At 40.8% G+C, this 27900-nt stretch overlaps 1 protein-coding gene across 4 annotated transcripts in view; it reads right to left on the bottom strand.

The window, feature by feature from the left end:
• ppfia1 (PTPRF interacting protein alpha 1) overlaps positions 1–27900 on the bottom strand; it is a 238553-nt gene that overhangs the window by 64945 nt on the left and 145708 nt on the right. For 2 of the 4 annotated variants that reach the window (XM_043705334.2, XM_043705328.2), the window contains exons 13-17: positions 25589–25739; positions 17270–17493; positions 15643–15880; positions 3241–3270; positions 2051–2196 (exon numbers count right to left, since the gene is read on the bottom strand). In XM_043705334.2, coding sequence (XP_043561269.2) covers positions 2051–2196; positions 3241–3270; positions 15643–15880; positions 17270–17493; positions 25589–25739 — 789 coding nt within the window. The remainder of the gene's footprint in view (positions 1–2050; positions 2197–3240; positions 3271–15642; positions 15881–17269; positions 17494–25588; positions 25740–27900) is intronic. The other 2 variants (XM_043705335.2, XM_087996243.1) reach the window with 1 other exon arrangement.

Raw genomic sequence — 27900 nt, forward strand, 5'->3', positions numbered from 1 at the left:
CCAGTGGTGTACCGCAAGGGTTGGTGTTGGGTCCACTGCTGTTCGTCATTTTTATAAATGACCTGGATGAGGGCGTAGAAGGATGGGTTAGTAAATTTGCAGACGACACTAAGGTCGGTGGAGCTGTGGATAGTGACAAAGGAATGTTGTATGTTACAGAGAGACATAGATAAGCTGCAGAGCTGGGCTGAGAGGTGGCAAATGGAGTATAATGCGGTCAAGTGTGAGGTGATTCACTTTAGTCGGAGTAACCGGAATGCAAAGTACTGGGCTAATGTCAAGATTCTTGGTAGTGTAGATGAGCAAAGAGATCTCGGTGTCCAGGTACACAGATCCTTGAAAGTTGCCACCCAGGTTGACAGGGTTGCTAAGAAGGCATACAGTGTTTTAGCTTTTATTAATAGACGGATCGAGTTCCGGAACCATGAGGTTATGCTACAGCTGTACAAAACTCTGGTATGGCCGCATTTGGAGTACTGTGTACAGTTCTGGTCACTGCATTATAAGGATGTGGAAGCTTTGGAAAGGGTGCAGAGGAGATTTACCAGGATGTTGCCTAGTATGGAGGGAAGGTCTTACAAGGAAAGGCTGAGGGACTTGAGGCTGTTTTCATTAGAGAGAAGAAGGTTGAGAGGTGACTTAATAGACACATATAAGATAATCAGAGGGTTAGATAGGGTGGACAGGGAGAACCTTTTTCCAAGTATGGTGACTGTGAGCACGAGGGGTCATAGCTTTAAATTGAGGGGTGATAGATATAGGACATATGTCAGAGGTAGTTTCTTTACACAGACAGTAGTAAGGGTATGGAATGCTTTGCTGCAACGGTAGTAGATTCGCCAACTTTAAGTCCACTTAAGTCGTCATTGGACAAGCATATGGACGTACATGGAATAGTGTAGGTTAGATGGGCTTCAGATTGGTATGACAGGTTGGCGCAACATCGAGGGCCGAAGGGCCTGTACTGCGCTGTAATGTTCTATGTTAAGCACAGGCAGGTGGGACTAGATTAGTTTGGAATTATAGTTGGCATGGACTAATTGGACCAAAATGTATGTTTCCATGCTGAATGAGTGTATGACTCAAATCTAACTACAAGTGCACAATCTTTTATCCGAAATGCGCGGCACCAGCTGGTTTTCGGAGTTCAGAATTTTTCAAATTTCAGAATAAGTGACAGTTTGATGGTAAAATTTTTAAAAATCTTACTGAACAGCAGACTCACAATGAGTACTATGGGCCCTGAGCCAGAATTGTGGCCTGTCAGTGCTGGGCCGCTCCTACCCCAAGTCACATCTGAGTGACATGCATCAGGTGGGTGTGGAGTTGGGTTGATTGTGTGCACACCAAACAACTTTGTTAATGAGAAAAAAAGTCACAAAAAACATTCGGATTTTGGAAAAAGAGTTGTCTACCTGTACCGCCAAACACATTAAGCCTTCAGTAAACATTGTCAGCATTGAAATTGTGCTCAAAACACAGTTTTGTTCTTAGAGTCAAAACACACTTCTGGTCATTCTCTAAGACAAATCACTCCTTCGATTTTAAATAGTTAATAATGTGAACTGGACATAATTCTGAACTGGCGAGTTTATTGGAACAAAACAATGAATTTGCCACAACATGCATTATTTACAACTGAACATGAACTTCTAAGTTAAAATGATAAATGTTTTAATTTCATTTATGTCAAAAGTTTTAAAATTAGTTTTAACTGACATCTCCATGCTGTTCTAACCAATTTTCATAAAAATTTAAAATCAATAGTGCAGCGTTTAAATATGATCTATTGAGATGCCACATTTTGTGTGTGGTTTTATATCAACATTCGATTCAACTCAGTTGGTATCAAGTGCATATCAACAACTCATGAAATCAAAACACTTGTTTTTTGTTGCTAATATGTCACCAACAACCCAATTCCCATACATGACCACAGGTTCGTTTACAGCACTGTACTACATTTCTGTAAAATTCACTTTTGACAAAGCAGTGTAGATGGAGAAAACGATAGCTGCATTATCTATAACCATTTGAAAAATGGCTTTACCTTCTTATGTCCCGAATATCCTCCTGACTGACTGTGAGAGAGGCACCTTGGTTCAACCTCTCCAATCGAATGGACCTTGGTGTGGAAGGTGGGGAGGTTTCACACTTTATTGTCGTTTTGTCTTCTCGAGTATCCTCCTTCGCCAGCTGTGATTATAGATAAGTTGTAAATGGGTCAGCAAAAATAACATTCATTAAATATGATTTGAATTTATGAAAAAGCTAACACTATTACATAAACAAAACATTGAGTCAGATCCACATGGGTTTCACAAGCACGATACAATTTACATCAACATACAACATACACTGGTACAGAATTACCATGGCATAGGAGGTTGGTCTAACTCTTTACAGAAGAGTAAATATTGAAAAACCAAAATTTTAACTTGGATTTTTTAAAAATCATGCAGTAACGCTCATCACATAAGATTTATGTCCTTGCAAGAATCTAAACAAAATCCCAAAAATCAGAACATTTCACAGTGCCAAGCAAAGCATTTGTAATATTAGGAAATGCAAATGAGAAAAACAAGCATCAATTTTTCTTTGTATTGTGGAAATATTGTTTAACATTCTGAAATTCTGGATTTTATTTAGACTTTGATGAAGAATACTACATAGGCTAGGAGTGTGAATTTAAAAGTTGGACTTTGCTTTCTTTTGACAATTTATCTCCAATTTACAACTCTGCAAGGATTCACAACTTCATTGTCAGACTGGAAGTTTTGGTTGATTATTCCCCAGTATGACTTAGGCCTAAAATGAACAGAATAGGGAAAATTAAATTCCACGACCTTAAATTTTATGATAGAGAGAAGCATCACTTGGCTTTGCCACGTTCTCAGTTCAGATACAGTATCAGAATGTTGAGTGCAGTGTGTTCAAATAAATAGATACAAACATTTAAAAAATCTTGTTTTCTGAATAAACCTAAAGCTTAAGTCAGTTAATAAACAGTAAAATTTCTTATTTTACATTGAGAGGATTTTACACAAATATCCTAGATTTGGATAAAGGGAAAGTAAAAGGAATATATGTTGAAACCTCACTTAAATAACACTGGCAGAAGGAAAGGAAGAAGCCACATTACTCAGCAAGGCGATGCTAATTTTTGAAATACTGATTACATAAAATGTCTCATACAACAACCTGATGCCAGGTAATTGAAGTACAATTTTATACATTTACCTTCCTACGATGCTTTCTTAAATCACTAGGCTGACAGACACATGCAAAGAAAAGAGAAAGTCATTAAGAATAAAAAAAGGATTTAGAAGATTATACAAGATGAATGTACATCAGAAATCACAAACAGGAGTAAAAGGGAAGACTGGGTAAATTCTCCATGAACACAGCATAAATTGCATTATTTCAAAAGGTTTTCATTTCATTCGTTGAGACTAAGTGCTTGTAATGTTTGCAGATGTAGTCTTCAAACGAAATGCATGAAATTTATTCATTACAGAAACTATGAGCTACACCTGGTGATTTATACATCTGGGTTACACTTGCTGCGAAGTGGCTAATGGTGAGCATTCAGTCTTGATTCAGCAACCAGCATTGAAATCTGCAGAATAGTACAGACTTCAATAAATAACTGAATTTGTTCTATTTGGCAGGTCTATGCAGAAACATTATGGACTAATTTTCCCCAATATGACAAATGTATACTTTTATTTTGTGTTGGTATGTTGTTTACATTCAGTGACTTTGTCAACCCGTTTCATCTTTCAACCAATAAATTTGCAATGGCAAGCAGAGTCTGGTCTTGACATTCTAGACTGAGCTACTAAAATATTACAGCTTGATCAACATTTCAAATTTACCGATGAGTTACTATGAACCAATATGGAAACTACATCTTTTGTTTTCCTAAGGATAATGCTTGTATTTTTGCAAATAACTCAAAACCAACATTAGGAAACAAATATTTGCAGGTCATACCAATGCAAAGTATAACTACAGAATGGAAAACTCCACACTGACAAAATGCACCAATTAAACAGAAAAAACTCAAGGATTGCTTTTTTTTTGAATAAGTGTTGAAACTGAATTTATTGGTATAGCTGTGTTAAAGATAAAGTCTGATGAGAAATGGAGCATTGGATAAAAGTGCCGGAAGTAACTAAAACTTTGACAGAGAATAAAACAGGAATGGAAGATGAACTACAATGTAGAAAGAATAAGTAAATGGTGACAAGAAAAATACATCACACCATCAAACTCTGAAAGGGAAATCCATTACAGTATTGCATTAATCAAATAATTTACCCTTAGCTCTGAAAATCATCCAGACACCTCTGACTCTGTGATATGGGCCTCATATCTCAGGAAGGATGTATTGGCCCTGGATCACGTTCAGAGGATGTTCACGAGAATGGTCCCAGGAACAAAAAGCTTAACATAAGAGAAACTTTTGAGGAGTGTGGGTCTATACTCGATCGAATTTAGAAGTTGGAGGTGGTGGTGGGGGATCCAATTGAAACTTGCAGAATACTGAATGGCCTGGACAGAGTGGATTTTGGGAGAACGTTTACATTGGAAGGAGAGACTAGGAGCCAAAGGAAGGAGAGAACAAAGAGAAGGAGAAACTTCTTCTGCCAGAGAGTGGTGAATCTATGGAATTCGATGTCACAGAAGGCTGTGTAAGGTCAGGTCATTGAGTGCATTTAAGATGGAGATAAGAAGTTCTTCCTTGTCAAGGGAATTAAGGGTTAAGGGAGAAAGCAAGAGAACAGGGTTGAGAAATTTATCAGCCATGATTGAATGGCGGAGCAGACTCAATGGGCTGAATGGCCTAACTTTTGCTCCTATCTCTTACAGTCTCATAACCACATAGTTGCTAAATCATCACCTAGTCAATTCTTGAGGTAACTTCTCATTGGAAAACAACCTTGCAGCAAAAGCGGCAAAGCTCAACTTCACTTACTGAACACAGAATGATAATGACACTGGATTAGTAAACCACGGACTCAAGCTCAAGCTATAGGGACACAGGTTCAAAACGCATCATGACACCAGGTGCAATTTCAAGTTTAATTTCTAATGTCTACAATAAAAAGCTGGTTTCAGTAATGATGACCAAGAAGCCAAAGAAACCACCACAAAAATTATTCCTGATTCACTGAGAGACATTGGAGGAAATGCTTACATGTGAATCATGGCCCACAGCAATGCGCTGGACTCTTAATTGTCCTTTGAAATGGCCTAGCAAGCCACAAAGCTCAAAGACAAACAAATGCTGGAACAAAATCAGAAACTGCTGGTCTAGGACAGATTACACAATTCACATTTTCTGAGATGCTTTCTGGCCCACATATATTGATACTCAGCATAACTATAGGAGGTATAGAGATGTACAGCATGGAAACATACCCTTGGGTCCAACTAGCCCATGCTGACCAGATATCCCAACCCAATCTAGTTCCAGCTGCCAGCACCCGGCCCATATCCCTTCAAATCCGGCCCATATCCCTTCCTATTCATACACCCATCCAGATGCCTTTAAAATGTTGCAATTGTACCAGCTTCCACCACTTCATCTGGCAGCTCATTTCATACACATGGTTAGTAAGTTTGCAGATGACACCAAAATTTGTGGTGTAAAGTGGATAGTGAAGGAGGTTACCTCAAGAGTTTAACACAACCTTGATCAAATGGGCCAAGGAGTGGTAGGTGAAGTATAATTTAGATAAACCTGAGGTGCTGCATTTTGATAAGGCAAAACCGGGCAGAACTTGTACAGTTAAATGGTACAGCCCTGGAGAGTGCTGCCGAACGAAGTTCCTTAGTTCCTTGAAAGCGGAGTTACAGTAGATAGGATAGTGAAGGCAGCGTTTGGTATCCTTTCCTTTATTGGTCAGTGCATTAAAGTGCAAAGAGGAGTTGGGAGGTCATGTTGCGGCTGTACAAGGTATTGTTTAGGTCACTTTTGGAATACCATATTCAATTATGGTCTCCCTACTATAGGGAGGGTGTTTTGAAACTTGAAAGGGTTCAGAAAAGATTTACAAGGATGTTGCTAGGGTAGGAGGATTTGAGCAGTAGGGAGAGGCTGAATAGGCGGAGGCTGTTTTCCCTGGAGGGTAGGAGGCTGAGGGGTGATCTTAGATTAGATTAGGTTAGATTAGTTACAGTATGGAAACAGGTCCTTGGGCCCAATAAGTCCAAACTGACCCTCCAAAGAGCAACCCACCCAGACCCATTCCCCGACATTTACCCCTTCACTGAACAATGCGGGCAATTTAGCATGGCCAATTCACCTAACCTACATATTTTTGGACTGTGGGACGAAACCGGAGCACCCGGAAGAAACCCACGCAGACACGGGGAGAATGTGCAAACTCCACACAGAGTGTCGCCTGAGGCGGGAACTGAACCTGGATCTCTGGCGCTGTGAACTTTATAAAATCATGAGGCGCATGGATAGGGTGTATAACTGGGGTCTTTTCTCCAGGTTAGGGGAGTATAAAACAAGTGGGCATAGATTTGAAATGAGAGGGGAAAGATTTAAAAGGGACCTAAGGGGTAATTATTTTCATACAGAGGGTGGTGCATGTATGGAATGAGTTCTAGAGAAAGTGGTGGAGGCTGGTACCATTACATTTAAAAGACATCTGGATGGGTATATTAAGATGAATATGTGCCAAATGCTGGCAAACGGGACGAGATTAATCTAGGCTATCTGGTCGGCATGGAGGAGTTGGACTGAAGGATCTGTTTCCATGGTATACAGCTCTCTGACTCCATGAACTGAGAGTGAATGGTATGAAACCAATTATCAACATTTCAAAGGCAGAAGGATCAAACTTTGGACATGGACCACATCAAGTATATAATTAAGGGTGACAGAATAGCTCAGTGGCTATCACTGCTGCCTCACAGCAAAAGGCACTCAGGTTCAATTTCAGCCTCAGGTAACTGTCTGTGTGGAGTTTGCACATTCTCCCTGTATCTGCGTGGGTTTCCTCCGGCGCTACAGTTCCCTCCCACAGTCCAAAGATGTGCAGGTTAGGTGGACCTGCCATGTTAAATTGTCCTGTAGTCTCCAGGGGTATGCAGACTATGTGGGCTATGGACTGGATGGCTTCTTTCTGCACTGTAGGGAATTTATGGTCTTAGCGAGTTTGGAGAAGATTTGTAGCTCAGGTTTATGATCTAATTATCTGACAGCACATTTCCTTAAGGGGAAATGTAGCATTCTGAATCAGTGGTGATGAGTACAATACAGCTATTGGGTGTGGTATAGAATCCTTAATAAGGTTAATACCAACATTATTCTCTGCAATAAACAACACTGCATTCTTTAATGAACAAAGCACTTGACATAACTACAGTCATACATGAATGATTAAAACAGCAGATATGCACATTATTTAAAGCTGAGCAGTATTCACACATTTCCCACTTTGTTGTTTGTAAAACAGCAAAACATCCTCAGACCTGGAAAAGAAGTTGGGACAAAATATTAGCTGCTCAGGACACAGCCTCTTCTACAGAATGCATACTAAACGCAGATTAAGTGACTGCTTTCCAGGGGACCTCCACTCGGTTGGCTTGCAGACCTCTAGCTTCCAGTGCTCCACTCCCATTCAGTTTCCTATCAGTTCCAATGAAGGTCGACACAGTTCAAGAGATCTCCTTTAATTAGGCACTTGGCATTCTTGACTAAAGTCAAAGCTCAAAAATCTCAAATCATAACTTGTGTGTGTGTTTTGGATGGAAGCTGCTGGTACTTTTGTTCTGCACTTCCCACTAACATCCTCTCTAAACACATCTTTAGGGTAGAAGTTATGTTTCTCCCTATTCATTCGGCAGCTTGTCTATTTGTAAATAAATTACCTCAAAGGCAAACAGTCAGTAGGGTACAGCCCAAGGAAGAACAAATTCATTTTTGGTGAAGATATACTTTCTGATCCTGAATTTTTTATTTGAAGAATTTGGATATACTGAGAAATGCAGGTAATTTTTCTATAGCGTCATGGTAGTGTTCTTGTGCAACCCCACATTATAGAAAAATCATTCTTTAGAAACAACATCTAAAATGCTGGCAATGTAATCGTGTTACAGCCAACACACGCTTTAAAAGTTCAGGCTTTAGAAACAATATCCCCAATTAGTCAATCATATTACAGTGAATTCACATTAACAAAACAGACTTTATAGCACAATGATGGTTTTTAAAGAATGCTCTTAATGGATTTGGATATTGTGGATTTTCTCAACTACTAATAGTGGAATTTGCCACAGCTGTCAAAGCGTGACCAGTTTTCAGAATAGATTGCTGGTTGCAGATCAGCCTGAACTTGGAAACTCTTATTTAAGCATTGTTTTCAGCTTTTTAGTTAGACCATCAACCTGGAAGGGCAACGCCTCAAGGAAGAGTGTGCAAGTGAAATTACATTGAACTAACAGCTTGGCAAAGGTATGTTCTCTCCCAAGTGTCCTCTTCACTTGATTGCACGCCTAATGTCCCCTGTTCTGTCTTGCATTACGACCCCTGTTGTCATTAAATCTCTCATTGTCCAATAAATCATACAACTTCCCTTTGTCCATTTCCTCTCCTCACCCTTTTCTCTGCCCTATTGTTTTAAATCTGTTGCATCTCTAATATTTTCAAAGTTTCATGAAACATTAATTTTTCTCCTCTTCACAGATGCGGCCAGACCTGAGAATTTTGTTCTATTTCAAATTTTTATCATCCACAATATTTTGTTTTTGAGACAAGTACCATAGACAGTGACAAGTTGGAGAAGTGAGCAGGTAGGTGGCAGGTGTGGAGAAGTGCGACATGTCACAGTTAGAAACACAAAATAGGCCACTTGGTCCAGAGAGTGGTTTCATCATTTAGCATCATCATAGCTGATCCTTTATCTCAACATCACATACCTACGCTCTCTAGGTACCCCGCGACACCTTTAGCTTCAAGAAGTCTATTTCGTTCAAGTATTCAATCTCTACTATTTTCTGTGGTAGAGAACTTACCATTCACCACGCTCAGCAAAAGAAGTTCTCATGTCAATCTGAAATGGCCTGTATATCCTGAGACCATGATCCTTTGTACTAGATCTCCCAGCCAAATAAAATATCATCTCTGAAGCCATCTGTTCAGCCCAGTCAGAATTTTGTGTATTTCAATAAGATCTGCTCTTGTTCTTCACACTTCAGTGAATATAGGCCCAGTTGACCCAATCTCTCATACTCAAACTTGCCATCCCAGGAATCACTCTGGTAAACCTTTTGTAAGGTTCCTTTATGGCAAGTATATCTTTACTTAAGGATGCTGAAACTACATACAATACTTCAGCAGTTGCCTCACCAAATCCTTGTAAAGGTGTGTTAAGACTTCCTTGTTCCTGTATTCAAACCTTCTTTCTTACTGACTGCTGCTCTAGAGAAGTGGTGTAAAATAAAATGTACTAAAGCAGGAGCAGAGACACTAGAGTATATAAGCACAAGTCTGCAAGTCTAAAACAGACAGGACTGATAACGGAGAGATGTTAATAAAACACATTATTCTAGATTTCATTAACAGAAGCACAGAATATGAAAGCAGGGAAGCTACAAATTCATATAGAGCACTAGTGAGGCTTCTGTTGGGCTGCTGTGTCCAGGTCGAGACATCAGGTTATTGGAAAGATGTGAATGCATGAGACTGAATGTAGAAGAGGTTTACGAGAATGGACCCAGGCATGAGAGGCTTCAGTTTGGAGGAAAGTCTGAGAAGTGGGGATTCTTCTTCTTGGAAAGCAGAAAGTTAATGAGATTTGCCAGAAGTTTTCAAAAACATGAGTGGTCTAGACAGAGCAGATGGGGAAACACTGTTGCCTCTGTGAAAACTGTTTCACACAGTGAGCGATTGTAGTCTGGAATGCACTGCTAAAGATGTGGTGGAGGCAAGATCAACTGAGATATTCAAGAGAGCACTGGACCATTAGTTAAAGAAAAAAACTAAATATAAACCATGAGGGGAAACCATCAAGGATCATAAAACCTGAGAATAAGAGCTTCTTTAAATATATTAAGACGAAGAGAGAGGTCAAAGTGGACATAGGCCTCTTAGAAAATGAACCTGGGAGAGAGAGTTAGGAGGAACAGGGAAATGGCAGAGGAACTAAACATATTTTGCATCAGTCTTCATCTTCTGAGCATCCCATTAATACTAAAGAATACAGGGGAGGAATTAAGTACTGTTACTAACCCTAGAAAACTATATTAGACAAATTAATGGGGCTAAAGGCAGATAAGACCCCTGGCCCTGATAAGACTGTATTCTAAAATCCTCAAAGTAGCTGCTACAGGGCTAGTGAATGTTTTGGTTGTAATTTTCCAAAACGCCTTCTGATTCTGGAAAAGGATGAGATGATTAAAAAACTGCTAATACAACACGCCTATTCAAAAAGGGAGGTAGAAGGTAGGTAATGATAGGCTGATTAACCTAGCATCTATTGGAACCAATCATTGAGAAAGTAATAGCAGTACATTTGAAAAATCATAATCACATCAAGCAGTCAGCACACCTTCATAAAAGGGAAGTAATGTCTGACTTTCGAAGAAGTTTCAACTAGAGTAGAGGGGAACCAGTATTTGAACTTCCAGAAGGCATTTGACAGGGTCCCACACAAAAAGCTAACCCATGAGATAAGAACTCTTCAGTGTCAATAAATTGGCTTGAATACAGAACTGGCTCATGAGCAGGATGTGGGGATAAAGGGTTCTTTTTCAGGATGGCAAACTGAAACCAGTAATGTTCCACAGGCATCAGTGCTGGGTCTGCAACTGTTTACAATACATGTTCAGCTATTTGAAGGGAAGATATATATTTGAGATGTGAGGGGCTTTCAAAGATAGGTTAACGGTAGTGCAGGATAGGCATGTCCCGTTGAAGGCAAAGGAATAGGAAGGGCAAGATTTGTGAACCGTGGATGACAGGAGAAATTGTACAACTAGCCAAGAGGAAAAGGGAAGTGTATATAAGGTCCAGACAGCTGAGAACAGAATGGGCCCTGGAGGAATATCGGAAGAGTAGGACAAGTCTTAAACAAGGAATCAAGCGGGCTATAAGGGGTCATGAAATAGCTTTAGCCAGCAGAATTAAGGTCAATCCCAAAGCATTTTATTCTTATATATGAAGAGGGTAACTAGAGAAAGGATTGGTCCACTAAAAGATAATGAAGGAAGGCTGTGTGTTGAACCTGAGAGAATGGGTGAGATTCTGAATGATTACTTTGCATCAGTGTTCACTGAGAGAAACATGATGAATCTTGAGATTAGAGATAGATGTTTGATTAGTCTGGATCACATTGGCATAACTAGGGAAGATGTGTTGGGTAGGCTAGAGATTAAGGTGGACAAATCCCTAGGACTGGATGGGATCTATCCCAGGTTACTGAGGGAGGCGAGAGAGGAAATAGCTGGGGCCCTGACAGATATCTTTGCGGCATCCTTAAACACAGGTGAGGTGCCAGAGGACTGGAAGGTTGCTCATGTTGTCCCCCTGTACATGAAGGGTAGTAGGGATATTCCGGGTAACTACAGACCAGTGAGCCTGACGTCAGTGCTGGGGGAGTTGCTGGAGAAGGTACTGAGAGATAGGATCTACTTATATTTAAGAAAAGAATGAGCTTATCAGTGATAGGCAACATGGTTTTGTGCGGGGGAGATCGTGCCTTACCAACTTAATAGAGTTCTTCGAGGAAGTGACCAAGTTGTTAGATGAAGAAAGGGCTGTTGATGTCATATACATGGACTTTAGTAAGGTGTTTGATAAAATTCCCCATTGTAGACTAATGGAGAAAGTGAAGTCACATGGTGTGCAGGGTGTTCTAGCTTGGTGGATAAAGAACTGGTTGAGCAACAGGAGACAGAGAGTAGTAGTTGAAGGGAGTTTCTCAAAATGGAGAAAGGTGACCAGTGGTGTTCCACAGGGGTCAGTGTTGGGGCCACTGTTGTTTGTGATATACATAAATGATGTGGAAGAGGGCACTGGCCGTCTGATCAGCAAGTTTGCAGATGACACGAAGATTCGTGGAGTAGCAGAAAGCATAAGGGAATGTCAAAGAATACAGGAGGATATAGATAGACTGGAAAGTTGGGCGGAAAAGCGGCAGATGGCTTTCAATTCAGACAAATGTGAGGTGATGCATTTAGACAAGTCGAATTCTAGAGTGAATTATACAATGAACAGAAGAGCCTTGGGAAAAGTTGATGAGCAGAGAGATCTGGGAGTGCAGGTCCATTGTACCCTGAAGGTTGCTGCACAGGTGGATAGAGTGGTCAAGAAGGCATATGGTATGCTTGCTTTCATTGGACGGGGTATTGAGTATAAGAGCTGGCAAGTCATGTTAAAATTATACAAGACATTGGTTCGGCCACATTTAGAATACAGTGTACAGTTCTGGTCACCACATTACCAAAGGATGTGGATGCTTTGGAGAGGGTGCAGAGAAGGTTTACGAGGATGTTACCTGGTATGGAAGGTGCTAGCTATGCAGAGAGGTCGAGTAGGTTAGGTTTATTTTCACTAGAAAAAAGGAGATTGAGGGGGGACCTGATTGAGGTCTACAAAATCATGAAGGATATAGACAGGGTGGATAGAGACAAGCTTTTTTCCCAGGGTGAAGGATCCAATAACAAGAGGTCACGCTTTTCAAAGTTTAAGGGGGAATCCATGCGGCAAGTACTTCACACAGAGGGCGGTGGGCGTTTGGAACGCGTTGCCAGCAGAGGTGGTAGAGGCAGGCATGGTAGATTCATTTAAGATGCGATTGGACAGACGCATGAGTAGGTGGGGTGCAGAGGGATACAAATGCTTAGGAATTGGGCGACTGGTTTAGACAGTACATTTGGATTGGCTCAGGCTTGGAGGGCCGAAGGGCCTGTTCCTGGGCCATAAATTTTCTTTGTTCTTAATGACTTGGAGGAAGGTAGCGAATATACTGCTGCTGAATTTGCAAATGATATAGAAATAGATGGAAAGGTAAGTTGTGAGAGGAATACAAATATTTTATAGACAGATATTGATGGGTTAAACAAGTGGGCAATAAGTTAGTAAATGAGGCAAAATGTGGGTAATTGTTCATCTTGGAATGGAGAAAAGAAAACTCAGTCAAATGGAGACAAATTGCAGAAAGGGATGCAGGGATACTTGTGGATAACATACAAAGCTAGCATACAGGTGCAGCCAGTAATCGGGGAGGCTAATGGATGTTGGTCCTTATTTCAAATACCAGAGTATGTAGTAGGAAAGTCTTCTTAGAGTCATAGAGATGCACAGTACAGAAACAGACCCTTCAGTCCAACCCGTCCATGCCAACCACATATCCCAACCCAATCTAGTCCCACCTGCCAGCACCCGGGCCCATATCCCTCCAAACCCTTCCTATTCATATACCCATCCAGATGCCTTTTAAATGTTGCAACTGTACCAGCCTCCACCACTTCCATACATGTACCACCCTCTGCGTGAAAAAGTTGCCCCTTAGGTCTCTTTTATATCTTTCTCTTCTCACCCTAAACCTATGCCCTCTAGTTCTGGACTCCCCCACCCTAGGGAAATGACTTTGTCTAGTTATCCTATCCATGGCCCTCAAGTTTTATAAATCTCTATACGGTCACCCCTCAACCTCCGACACTCCAGGGAAAACAGCCTCAGCCTGTTCAACCTCTCCCTTTGGCTCAAATCCTCCAAGCCTGGCAACATCCTTGTAAATCTTTTCTGAATCCTTTCAAGTTTCACAACATCTTTCCGGTAGGAAGGAGACCAGAATTGCACACAATATTCCAACAGTGGCCTAACCAATGTCCTGTACAGCCACAACATGACCTCCCAACTCCTGTATTCAATACTCTGACTAATAAAGGAAAGCATACCAAACACCTTCTTCACTATCCTATCTACCTACGACTCCACTTTCAAGGAGCTACGAACCTGCACTCCAAGGTCTCTTTGTTCAGCAACACTCCCTAGGACCTTACCATTTTACTTGCAACTGCACAAGGTGCTGATGAGACCACAGCTGCAGTAATGTGACCTGTTATGGCCCACTTAATTAAGGAAAAATATTTGGGCGGCACAGTGGTTAGCACTGTTGCCTCACAGCGCCAGAGACCTGGGTTCAATTCCCGCCTCAGGCGACTGACTGTGTGGAGTTTGCACGTTCTCCCCGTGTCTGCGTGGGTTTCCCCCGGGTGCTCCGGTTCCTCTCACAGTCCAAAGATGTGCAGGTCAGGTGAATTGGCCATGCTAAATTGTTAGGTCAAGTGTTAGGTAAGGGGTAAATGTAGGGGTATGGGTGGGTTGCGCTTTGGAGGGTCGGTGTGGACTTGTTGGGCCGAAGGGCCTGTTTCCACACTGTAATGTAATGTAATCTAATTTCATTCAAACAGTTCAGAGAAGGTTCACTAGGTTGATTCCCAGCATGGAGGGATTGCTACATGAATAAAGGCTAAATAGCTTGAGACACTACTCACTGGAGTTTAGAAGAATGAGAAAAATATCTCATAAGATTCTTAAGGCGCTTGAGAGGATTTGTTTCCTCTTATGGCAGAGGCTAGCATAGTATCAAATAAAGGGACACCAATTGAAGTCTGGAATGAGGAGGAATTTCTTCTCTTGGAGGGTTGAGAGAGTTTGGAACTCCTTGCCACAGAGAGCTGTGGGGACTGAATCTTGAGTACATTTAAAGGCCAAGATAGACAGATTCTTAATCAGGAAGGCAATCAAAGGTTAAGACGACAAAGCAGGAAAATGGATGTGAGGAATGTCCAATCAGCCACATTCCCATAGCATGGCGGATCTGGCCTGAGGCGCCGAATGGCCTACTCCTGCTCTTATTTCCTATGGTCTTGATGTGCAGGAGGAAAAGCAGGAAATGGCTCTACGTTAGAATGTTCAAAGCCGATGCAGAGACAATGGGCTGAATGGCATCCTTCTGCACCATTAGAATTCTGTGATTTTGCTTAATAGCAATTGTTTTGTAACAGATTTTCATTGTATCAGAACTCTAAAAATTGAAGTTAATCACCAAGAGTTTGGAGACTCAAAATACATTTATAGTAAACTGATCTCTCTCTCTCTTGCCCAATACTGAACCTTAGGTTGCTTTCAAACTCAGAGAATGCAGTGGATGTTCACCAGACCGATGCCTGGGAGTTGAGACTGTCTTACGAGGAGAGACTGAAGTCAGTGTATTTTCTACACTTTCAAAGAATGAGAGGCAATCCTACAGAAACTAACACTGAACTTCACATGTGATCTAGTTCAACATTCTAAAATGTGAACATTGCTATCGTCCCAGAACTCTCAGGGAGGCAAAGAGGTAACATTAAATCTAAATTAATTACATTCAATTTGCTACTTCCATGAAATTGTATGATGTGCTTAGAAACCTGCCTGAAGGAACAGCAAATACGAAGTATCAAATTTTAAAAATGTCCTTAATATGTAATCATTAAAGGAGAATTTTGAAAATTAAAATTCTGATTACAATATTAATTAACAATAGACAAACACAGAGCAATTGCAACTTAGCAAAGGGCCACACGTAAAGACAACATTGCTTCTGCAGAATATCAAGCTTTGAAACTAACCAAGGTCATGACACCAAGCCTGTCAATCTCATGAGCAGGGTTTCGAGGGGTCCGTCTTGGCGTGGAGTGTCCACTTCCAGGTGGAGAGGAACTAGCGAGGGACGAACCCGTAAATGAGGCGGGAAGCGTACCCCCTCTGTATCGGCAAAGATTCAGACCATCCAGGCTACCACTTCCAACCCGGCTTTCGATCTCTTCTGCCCTCTGCTGTGTTGACTCCTTTTCTTCCTGGATCAGCCTGTAAACAATCGATCAGGTATTAAATCCCTTTGTCATCCAGATAGCTTGTCGCGAATACAGAACTTAAATATTGCTTTAGGAGAAAAAGAACAAAGTTGAAACTTTTCACCTTGTAATCATCAGGACTGAGACACAAGAATCCAAACTTTTAAAGAGAATACTAATTTATTCAGCATGAGAAGAGGGCACTAACTGGTTGAACCAAGAATGCCATGGAGATGCAGCAGCATCTGTGAACTGTCAATTTTTACTCGCTGATTAACCTCCTTAGTCATGGTGCTGCCGTAGGGAAATTTTGCAGAAATCAAGTTTCCATTATCCTTTCTCAATGAAAAAGATGCAATACATTCACAAACTTCTTTTGCTGACAGTACAAGGTCCTGTGCGTGAACCTATTCACACTTCTGGCATACAAAATGAAATGCACTGTTAAGTTTGACCATTGATCTCAAGTTGGTTTCCAGTGTCATTATTGCCACGGTTTGAATTATTTAGTAAACAACAGATTTAGATTTAATGCTGTACACCATGTTTGCAAAATCAGAACATAGACTGAATGAGCGTGATCAGCACGCTGTCCAGTGTTGGCAGTCTGAAGTGCTGTGTTGTCTGACAAAATTCTCCAGTCATTGGGACATACAACTTACATACCTGACATCACACTGGCACTGAAACTCTCATACCACATTAACCATTTGTGTGGTATGCAGAACAACTTCTTGGATCAGAAACAGGCTCCTGTTAAGGAAAATACCACTCGTGTTCATTGTAATGTAGAAGTGAGAGACATCTAACACAACATATGTCTACAGATAGGAGCCTGCTGTATCGGCAAAAGACGTTTATGCATGTGTTGCATTTATTGCTGGGTGTTCCCTCTCAAATTTTGGATTCTTGCACCTCAGTCCTGATGAAAGAAAGACGAAAAACTTCAACTTTGTGTCTCTTTTCAACAAAGCAGAGGATAAAATAAAGTATTACTAACTTTTCAAGCAATCAATTGGACTCGCCAAATGAAGTAGTGTGAACATCTCTACTGAGACTTTAATTACAAGTGCAATAAATTTCAAGTACAATACCTTAAATATTTAGTCAATTGAACAGTATGTCATTGGCAAGGCAATTCACAAACACAAACATATGCAGCCGGTGTTTTGTTATTCACTTGTGTGACACGGGCATCATTTATTGCCTACCCGAGCTGCCCTCAAGGTGGTGGTGGTGACCTGCCTTCTTCAACTACTGCAGTGTGATGTAGGTAGATCCACACTGTCATTAGGGAAAGAATGCCAGGACTTTTACCTCAAGCACCTTCTGATATACACTGTTGTATTTAACCAAAGTCATCTTTTTAACAAAACATTAACTACAAACAAATAAGACATACCTTATTTCATTATTGATAGCATCCAACTGTTCTTGAAGCATCATAGCCAAAGTCTGGGCATCTGCCTGACCACTTGGTGACAGCAGGTCGACAGAGCTGAATATTGTCTCTCTATCATCTTCTGCATCGGATACTTCAGCATCACTCTCAAAGGCCTGGGCTACATTTGCCAAGACACTAGCTTGTTGTGCACGCTCCCATTCTTGCTCATTCAATGTCTGAACCTACTCAAAAAGGTACAATGCAAAAGGTTTAGAAACAAGATACCAAAATATGCAAACATACGATGTAACCACAACAGAAGCAATCCACACCACCTCTTGATCCTGTTCCACCACTCCATTTGATCATGGCTGATTTATATTTTAGCTCAATTCACCTGCCTTGGTCTTTAACACTTAGCATACATGCCAAATAAAAACGTGAACCTCAATTTTGAAAATTTGAACTGCCCTCCAGCTTTCACAGCTATTTGGCAGATTCATACAGAATGACCAACACAGAGTAAAATTATTACATTACTGACACTAAAAGCAATTGGACTTTCGATATATAATAGTATTTACAACTATATAAAACTTGTTCAAGATACACGTTCCTCCCGATAAATTCTTTATTCACAATTATTTTACATTGAGGTATTTATCCCTCTGCTTCCCAATGGTGGATTTTTAATTTTTCCTTAATTTTGAAAAATACTCTGTTCAGCCTTTCCTCAAAATGGTTTTCCTTTTTCACTGTATAAAATAATTTCTCCACTTTCTTCCTTGCCACGCTGGATTTGTAGTGCTTGCTGAAACAGTTACTGGCACAGTGCAATATCAAGAGATTTTTTTTCCATCCCGTGGTTAAGCCTGCAAAGACTCAGGCCTAAATTTGAATCCAGTCATGTAATGTCTGAGTGAGCGTCAAAATACCAAACATTCAAACCGATTCCACTCAAAACAAAAATCTCGTACAGTTGATTTCAGTTCAGCATTTAAAAAAAATAAATTAATATATGTAAAAAGAAAATGGAATAAAGACTTGTTTCTTTGCTTTTCCTTCCTTTGTCACTATATATATGATGCAAATTGATGCAAAGTGTGCGCTAGCACTAGGGGGACATAGTCTGAGAATTAGGGCCAGATCATTCACAGAACATAAGCGCAGTACAGGCCCTTCGGCCCTCGATGTTGTGCCGACCTGTCATACCCATCTGAAGCCCATCTAACCTACACTGTTCCATGTACATCCATATGCTTGTCCAATGGCGACTTAAATGTTAGGAAGCACTTCTACACACAAAGCATAGCAGATGTTTGGAACTCTCTTCCACAAACATCAGTGGATACTAGATCAGATGCTAATTCTAAATTTGAGAGAGATAAACATTTGTTAAGCAAAGATATTAAGGGATATACACCAGAGGCAAGTATATGGAATTAGGTCACAGATCAGTCATGAATGTTGGAACAAACTTGATGGGATGAATGGCCTACTCCTGTTCCTATGAATGCTGATTCTTAGAACAGGGGTTTAAAAACTAGCATCCAGAGTTCACAGAAGAGACCACTCAACTCATTAGATTGGTATTTGAGCAGATAACCTCTTTACTAGGGTGGTTTATGTTAGACTTTAATAGAAAGGGATTCAAGGAGAGCAATTCCTCATTTTACCTTGGTTCATCTATCAGTCATTTAATGAGTGCATATTCTTGTTCAGCATCGTGAATCCTGTCAAAGTCATTTGACAATGGGTTCAGTGTGGGGCCACATCATCAGATCGGGATCATATTGGAACCAGCTCTACCATTCCCAGGCCATTTCTCTTGCTACCAACCTTGTGGCTTGCAGCCTCGCTCCAATTCTCCCGCTTCCTGAACTTGTATCTCCTTTTTACAACTTGCTGCCTGCAGCTTCAAACTGTTCCTCTCGGCGCTCACATCCAAAGCCCTTGCTCACACTGAGCTCAGGAGATGGAAGCAGCAAGTGGGCAAAACAGGGAGCAAAAGCTTTGGTGAAAGAACAGCAACCCTGGTAGGTCACAATGACAGAGAATGGTAGATGCTGTGAGCTGGACAGTGACAGTAAAGTAAAGTTCAGGAGCTGGATGTGTGGTGATATCCAGGAGCTTTGTGAAGGCAGGTATAACAGGGGCAGGATTAGCAACTAGTCAAAGCTAAGTAAAAAGTTACTATATTTCTTTTATATTTTAACTTCTAAAATATGTTTTACTTGCCAGTCGGAAAATTTATCTAGCAAAAATATTTGATGTTGCAAAATACAATTACAATGTTTTTAACTGATAAGAAAAGTCTTATAGAACTTGACCTCAACTTTTACACAGATTTAAATGGGATAGGGTTGTGGAGGCTGGATCACAAGGATTTGGGGAAAAAGGTAGGAAGGTGGAGTTGAAGATTTTCAAATCAGCCATGATCGCATTGAATGCCAGAGCAGACTCAATGGGCTGAATGGCCTATTGCTGCTTCTATATCTTATGGTGTCTGTCGGAGATCAGCAATTTAGGCTGGAGATGAGAAATGTTTTCAAAGGGTTGTGGGTGTATGAAATTGTTTACCTCAAAAGATGTAGTTCAGTTATTGCATACTCATGAAAGAGATCAATAGATTGTTGAACACTAAGGGATCTGAATCTACAATAAAGCTAATTACTGTGGATGCTGGAAATCAGAAACAAACACTTCTGGAAAAGCACAGCAAGCCGAGCAACATCTGAGGAATTCACCACCCCAAAGTGAGGTGGATAGTGGGTAAATTTGAGGAGGAGTCAGACAGATTTTTATTTGATAATGGGATGAAGGGTTACGGGCAGAAGGCAGGAAAAACGGGGGCGAGGACCATATCAGCCATGGTCGAATGGCAGAGCAGACTCGATGGGCCAAATGGCCTAATTCTGCCCCTACATCTAATGAACTTATGAACATCTGAGAGAAAGAGACAAAATGTGTTAAATGTTTTAAGTTCAATATGAACCTTCCTTAAAACACTGCCAGACCTGAGTTTCTCAAGCATGCTCTGGGATCTGGAATTGGTTTGGGAAGCCAGTGGTGAGACAGAAGATATTGAAAGACAGAACAGGCTTGAAGGACTGAATGGCTTGTCCCTATTTCTCGTGCTTTTACAGGTCTACTATTCACAACAAGAAAGAATTGAACAATCATAATACTTTTAATAGAAAATACTTAAAATATTACAATTAGCACTTAGAAAGATCTGGAATTGAAAACTATTACACAAAATGCATGTCACAAAAACTTACATGCTGCAGAAATCCACCAGAATGTAGCAGGAAACAAAATGTCATACATCAGTTGCATATTGCAATGAAAGAAAGAGGGCAACATTATACAGCAAGCAGAGACAATATTGCCTGATAAAATAAATGACCAAGAATTGATCAAGGAACAAAATGGAATAGTTACACTGAAAATGCAAATGTCTATTTGGCAAGAGAGGATCAGCAAAGATAACAGCACAAGTGTTTCTCAAGCACCTGATGTTCAGATTGCAACTTGCTAGTGTTACTAACAAGTGATCCAAGAATTTAGAACTAATGGAGCAACAAATCACAAAGGACAATGACTGTTTTTTAATATATTATGCAGGATTACATTTAAATACAATCACAAGATTGAAAAGATCAACTCAAACTTATGAGTCACCAACTCTATGTCAGAAGTAATGTAACTAATACAGTTAGGAATTCCAGAATACTGTATATTATGTCGATAGATACCTTTCTCATGAAATAATTCCATTTAAAAAGTGACAAACACCTAACATGGTATGAAAGATGCTTTACGAACACATGAATTGGAACATTTATATCCTTCCTTAACTATGGAAACCAACACTGCACGGTCATTATTCCAGGTGTGAACCACAGAATCCTTACAGTGTGAAGAGAGGCCATTTGGCCCAGCAAGCCTGAACGGACCCTCTGAACAGCATCCCACTCTGACCCAGCACCCCCCCCCCCCACCTATCCCATGGTCTCACTAATGCCACGCGTAATTAAAGAACTACCTACCTATTGTATTAAATTCTCATGCAATACGCAACCCTTAGCTTCTCTAAATACTTGCTGTACTTGCACACTAACCTTTTGCTATTCATGCACAGGACATCCAGATCCCTCTGCAACTCAGAGCTCTATTATCTCTCACCAACTAAACAATATATTTTTTCTTAATTCTTCCTACGAAAACTGACAATTTCACATTTCTCCACATGAAATTCAAACCTTTGGCCATTTAATTTAATCAATTTCCCTGTGCAGCCTCCTTATATCCTCTTCACAACTTACTTTTTGATCCAGCTTTGAATGCTAGAATATTAGCAATTACATGCAATTCTATGAAATGTCATTCTATTCGCACTACTGCCTCCAATATTGTTATCTTAAAGCAAAGCAGAAGCTATAAAGATGAAACAGCACCCAGCAACTATTACAAAGCAAGGTAACTTCAGTCAACACTCAAACTGCTCCCAAACTACATCTAAATCGACTTTCACTATGTTGAAAAAAACCAAAGTCTTTTATTTTGAAAAGGTTAGTGCTTAAAGGAAAATATTTCACCAATGTTGCTGAATAACAGATTTGCAAATACTGAGTAATAATTTTCCTCCTCATATTCCTGTCCTTGTTCTAATTATTATAACTTCACTTTTGTTCTGTTCTGTTTCTGCATTTTAATTTTGATCATTGCCTCCTTTTCATTCAAATATTTCTTAACAACACCAATAAAAAGAAAACCTCAAGTATGTGGGTGGGAAAGATGACAGCACAGGAGGTTGACATTTTCATTGTAGCATTTGGAAAAATAGACCTGCCCCAAAAAGCAAGCATATTAACTCAAGTTAAAACATAAAATGATTCCTAAAAGGCAATTACAAACAGGTAAGGAATTGTAACTTTTTTTTAAAGGGAGGAAACTGCTGCTTTTATCTGGTCTGACCTACATGTGACTCCAGACCCACAGTAATGTAGTCGACTCTTAATTGCCTACTGAAATGACCGATCAAATCACAGTTCTTTTCAAGGGCAACAAATTCTGGCAACCACTGGTGTCCACATCCCATGTGTGAATAAAACAAATTGGTTTTTAACTGCCCAGTTTCATTGGGCGAGTAGGTTTTAAAACAACTCTCATTTATAGAGTCATACAGCATGGAAAAAGTGTCTTGGGTCCAACCCATCCATGCTGGCCAGACATCCCAATCTGAACTTGTCCCATTTACCAGCATTTGACCCATACCCCTCTAAGCCCTTCCTATTCACATACCCGGCCAGATGCTTTTAAATGTTGTAACTCTACGAGCCGCTGCCCCCACCACTTCCTCTGGTAGCTCATTCCCTACACACATCATCCCCTGCATGAAATCGTTACCTGGAAAAGCGCAGCAGGTCAGGCAGCATCCAAGGAGCAGGAGAATCGACGTTTCGGTATTCCTGAAGGAGGGAATGTCGACTCTCCTGTTCCTTGGATGCTGCCTGACCTGCTGTGCTTTTCCAGCAACACATTTTTCAGCTCTGATCTCCAGCATCTGCAGTCCTCACTTTCTCCTATGAAATTGTTACCCCCCAGGTCCCTTTTAAAACGTTCTCCTCTCACCTTTGAACTCTTTCACCCGAGGAAAAAGACTTTGGTTATTCACCCTATCCATGCCCCTCATGATTTTATAAACCTCTATAAGGTCATCCCTCAGTCTCTGATGCTCCAGGGAAAAAAAAAGTCCCAGCCTATTCAATCTCTCTACACAGCTCAAACCCTCCAACTCTGGCAACATCTTACAAATCTTTTCTGCACCCTCTCACATTTAACAATATCCCTCCTACAGAAGGGTGACCAGAATTGTCCACAGTATTCCAAAAGTGGCCTCAACAATATTTATGTACAGCCGCAATATGACATGACATCCCAACTGCTACACTCAATGTTCTAATCAATAAAGGCAAGTGTGACAAACACCTTCCTCACCAGGCTGCCCACTGCGAATCCACTTTCAAGGAACTATACACCTGCTCTCCAAGGTCTCTTTGTTCATTAACTCTTCCCAGGGCATTACCATTAAGTGTCTAAGTCCTGCCCTGATTTGCCTTTCCAAAATTCAACACTTCACATTTATCTAAATTAATGGATGATGATGGGATAGTATAAGGTGACGAGCTGAGAATAGTTCACAGGTTGGCGCAAACATTGAGGGCCGAAGGGCCTGTTCTGCGCTGTATTGTTCTATGCTCTAAACTCCACCTGCCACTCCTTGGCCCATCTAACCAAGGTCCCGTTGTAATCTTAGATAATTTTCTTCACTGTCCACTGCATCACCTATTTTGGGGTTATCCGAAAATTTGCTGACCATACCTCTTACATTGTTGTGGTTCTGTTCGCTGAGCTGGGAATTTGTGTTGCAGACATTTCGTCCCCTGTCTAGGTGACATCCTCAGTGCTTGGGAGCCTCCTGTGAAGTGCTTCTGTGATCTTTCCTCCGGCATTTGTAGTGGTTTGAATCTGCCGCTTCCGGTTGTCAGTTCCAGCTGTCTGTTGCAGTGGTCGGCATATTGGGTCCAGGTCGATGTGCTTATTGATTGAATCTGTGGATGAGTGCCATGTCTCTAGGAATTCCCTGGCTGTTCTCTGTTTGGCTTATAGTAGTGTTGTCCCCGTCGAACTCATGTTGCTTGCCAAACAGAGAACAGCCAGGGAGACATGGCACTCATCCACAGATTCAATCAATAAGCACATTGACCTGGACCCAATATACCGACCACTGCAACAGACAGCTGGAACTGACAACCGGAAGCGGCAGAGACAAACCACTATAAATGCCGGTGGAAAGATCACAGAAGCGCTTCACAGGAGACTCCCAAGCACTGAGGATATCACCTAGACAGGGAACAAAACATCTGCAACACAAATTCCCAGCTCGGCGAACAGAACCACAACGAGCACCTGAGCTACAAATCTTCTCACAAACTTTGAACCTCTTACATTCACATCCAAATCATTTATATAAACTGACAAAAACCAGTGGACCAAGCACTGATCCTTGTGGTACATCACTGGCCAGAGGTCTCCAGCCCAAAAACCAACCCTGCAACACCAGACTCTGCCTTCTACCTTCATGCCAATTTTGTATCCAATTGGCCACCACTGGATCTGGATCCCATGTGATCTAACCCTTACTAACCAGTCTACCATGCGGAGCCTTGTCAAATGCTTTGCTGAAGTCTATGCAGGCGACATCTACCACTCTGGCTTCATCAATCTTCATTGTCACCTCTTCAAAGGGCTCAATCAAGTTAGTGAGATATGATTTCCCATGCACAAAGCCATGCTGACTATCCCTAATCAGTTCTTGCCTTTCCAAATACATGTAAATCCTGTCCCTCAGAATCCTCTCTAACAACTTACCCACCACTGGCCTAAAACTCACCGGTCTATAGTTTCTTGGCTTTTTCTTATGGACTCTCTAAAATAATGGGAACATATTAGCCAATCTCCAGCCTTCCGGCACCTCTGCCATGGCCATCAATGATACAAGTATCAGGGAGCAAGGGGCCCAGCAACCTTTTCCCCAGCTTCCCAAAATGTTCGAGGAAACATCTGAGCAGGTCTCGAGATTTATTTACCTTTAAGCGTTTTAAGGCTTCCAGCACCTCCTCTTCTGTAACATGAACACTTTTCAAGACATTACTAATTTCCCCAAGTTCCCTAGCTTCCATGTTCTTCTCACAGTAAATACTGAAGTAATATATTTGTTTAGTATCTCACCAATCTCATGTGGTTCTATACACAGACAGCCAGGTTAATCTTTAAGGAACTATATTTTGTCCCTAGTTACTCTTTTGCCTTTAATGTATTTATAGAAACTCTTTGTATTGTCTTTAACGCTACTTGCCACAGCTATCGCATGTCCCCTTTTAACCCTCCTGATTTCCCTCTTAAGTATACTGCTACTGCCCTTATGCTCTAAGGATTCACTTGAGTCCAGCTGTCTGTACCTGATACATGCTGCCTTTTTCTTAAGCAGAATCTCAATTACTCTGGACATCCAGCATTTCCTATATCTACCAGTCTTATCCTTCACACTAACTGGAACATACTGTCTCTGAACTCTTGTCATCTCATTCTTAAAGGCCTCCAACTTCCCAACCATTCCTTTAACTGCGAATAGCCTCCCCAGTCAACTTTTGAAAGTTATTGGATGGATCCATTGTCTTTAAAAAGCAACTGGATAAATTGCTTCTGAAAGTCCAATAACAAGAAACAGTTAAAACTGGAAAATTGCAAGTATGAATGAGGAAACTGTACCTTTGAAGGTTCATCTCTTAAAGCTGCTAAGCGGCCCTTCTGAGTTCTACGTAATACTGATGCACCGCTGTATTGGTCTGGGTGTTTGTCTACCTCTGACGCAGATGTTATTGGGTACCTAAAATCAGAGGGACTACCTAAATGTGACCTGCTAGAACAAAAGAGATTCAATATTTGTTAAAGGTTTTTGGGAAAATTTAGCGATTTACACCCAGCAAGAAGTCTCATATAATGGGGTTAGAACATTACAGTAAAACTGCTTCTTCAAACCACATTTGAGTGTTCTTGCTGGAGGGTCAGTTTGATATGGTCATCATTAAAGCCATGTTAAAATTACAATGCAGCTACATCAAGTATCAACAGAAGACTGCACATGGGACAGAGGTAAACTCTGGATTATGTTTCTACTAAGCAAGTAGTCAGCAGATTAAAATGATAGATTTTATGAATCTGTGCACCTTGAATTCAGGTTGTAAACCCCCAGCAAAATGTTTGACTTTGACACCCAAATTCCTGCCATGCATTCCTGATGCATGACCTCCAGTCACAACCAGCAATTTTTTTTTCATAAAAAATTTAAGAGTTAAATACTTGAAGAAATGCACTGCATTCATCCTAACTTTCCCTACTCTTGCATGTGAACACTTAAGCTCAAAAAGATGTAGATGCAAATACTGATGTAAAACTTGTGCAGTGCAAATCAGCATTTAAATCCAAACGTATTCTAGTGTGAAGTAGAGTGAAATATCCCCCCCTCCAGTACCATGACAGACTCAGGCTTGGGCATCAGGACTTGGATTTGAGATAGCAGTTACAGCTGCATTATAATTTAGAGCAAGCGCACACTTACAGAGCAAGGTTGCCCCTCAATGACCCAATTCACACCCAAAAGGTAAACAGTAAAATTTGTTAGTTTTCTTTTCCATCAGTCAAGAGGTAACTCACGGAGAGAAAGGCGTCAAGAGGCTAGAAAGCAGCTCAAATTGAAGAGATCATACTTTATTCTTGGATCAAGATGGCAGCAGCGAGGGGTTCCTGAGTCATCCACTCCAACTGCTTTGCTTTCTTTTGTCACTTTCTTTTAGGTTTTAAATTTTTACTTACCTTCTGGAGAGAGCAGTGATAACGGCAGCGGTTGGAGACCTACAGCGGGGACTTTGGCAGTCGGCCATGAGGTGGTTGATGTGCCTGTGTAGCACTCTGGCGGTCAGCAGCACCATGGAAGCAGCTGGGGGACTGAACCAGCACCAGAGCAGGAGTCTAGCGGCATGTGGCTAGGTGGTTGGTGAGCCCGGATGGCAGTTGGCAGCAAGATGGCAGCGCAGGGATCAAGAGACCAAACCCTTGTGGGGAAAGCCCAGCGTGGAGCAACTACAGGCCCATGGCTAAAGGTCTGTAATTTGGAACTTATAACTTTATTTCTTTCTTACTACTTTATACTGAGAAGAACTGTAACTTATTTTGTTACTTTTTACCTAAAATTTTGTAATGGAAATGTGTTGCTGGAAAAGCGCAGCAGGTCAGGCAGCATCTAGGGAACAGGAGAATCGACGTTTCGGGCATTAGCCCTTCTTCAGGGCTAATGCCCGAAACGTCGATTCTCCTGTTCCCTAGATGCTGCCTGACCTGCTGCGCTTTTCCAGCAACACATTTCCATCTCTGATCTCCAGCATCTGCAGACCTCACTTTCTCCACCTAAAATTTTGTACCTTGGGTACCTTGTACCTAAAATGGGAAACTGAATGGTGATACTATAAACTTTTCATTGTATTCCTGTAGCCCTGTATCTCAGTACACATGACAATAAAACTTAATTCTAATTATTCTCCAAATTACTCATTAGAAACATTTACAATTGTTGAAAGATATTAGAGAAAAATTGAAAGTGTGTACATAATTTCTAAAGTCTCAAAATAGTGTGGAGAACATAAATTTGTTAATTTTCTAGCCATTAACTGAGAAGTACATCATATTTTAAATAGGAACTTTATCAAGCATCTTAAAGTATTTTATTTAAAAGTCAATGGAGCAAATTCAAGATTGCATTCAAACAGATTATTCAATGTTTTATGCTGAGTCATTGGTTAGGTTGTCAAAAATTCTTAACTTCTAGGTTATTGCCATAATTCTGATTTGAATACTCAAAGAAAATGTTTCAAGCATTTTCACTTTCAAGTTTGATGCATACAGTAAGCATAAAAGTAACTGAATAAGTGTAATGGCCCTGGGAAAAGCAAGCTAAAAGTAGAAGAAAATGCACTCTCCAAAGCATTTCACAAAAATGTTGGCGGATGAAGAGTTTGGAGTGGTGA

The sequence above is a fragment of the Chiloscyllium plagiosum genome, unplaced genomic scaffold, assembly GCF_037043375.1.
Source record: "Chiloscyllium plagiosum isolate Xiang-an unplaced genomic scaffold, Cpla_swu_hap1 HiC_scaffold_18, whole genome shotgun sequence".
In the NCBI taxonomy this organism is placed as follows: Eukaryota; Metazoa; Chordata; class Chondrichthyes; order Orectolobiformes; family Hemiscylliidae; genus Chiloscyllium; species Chiloscyllium plagiosum.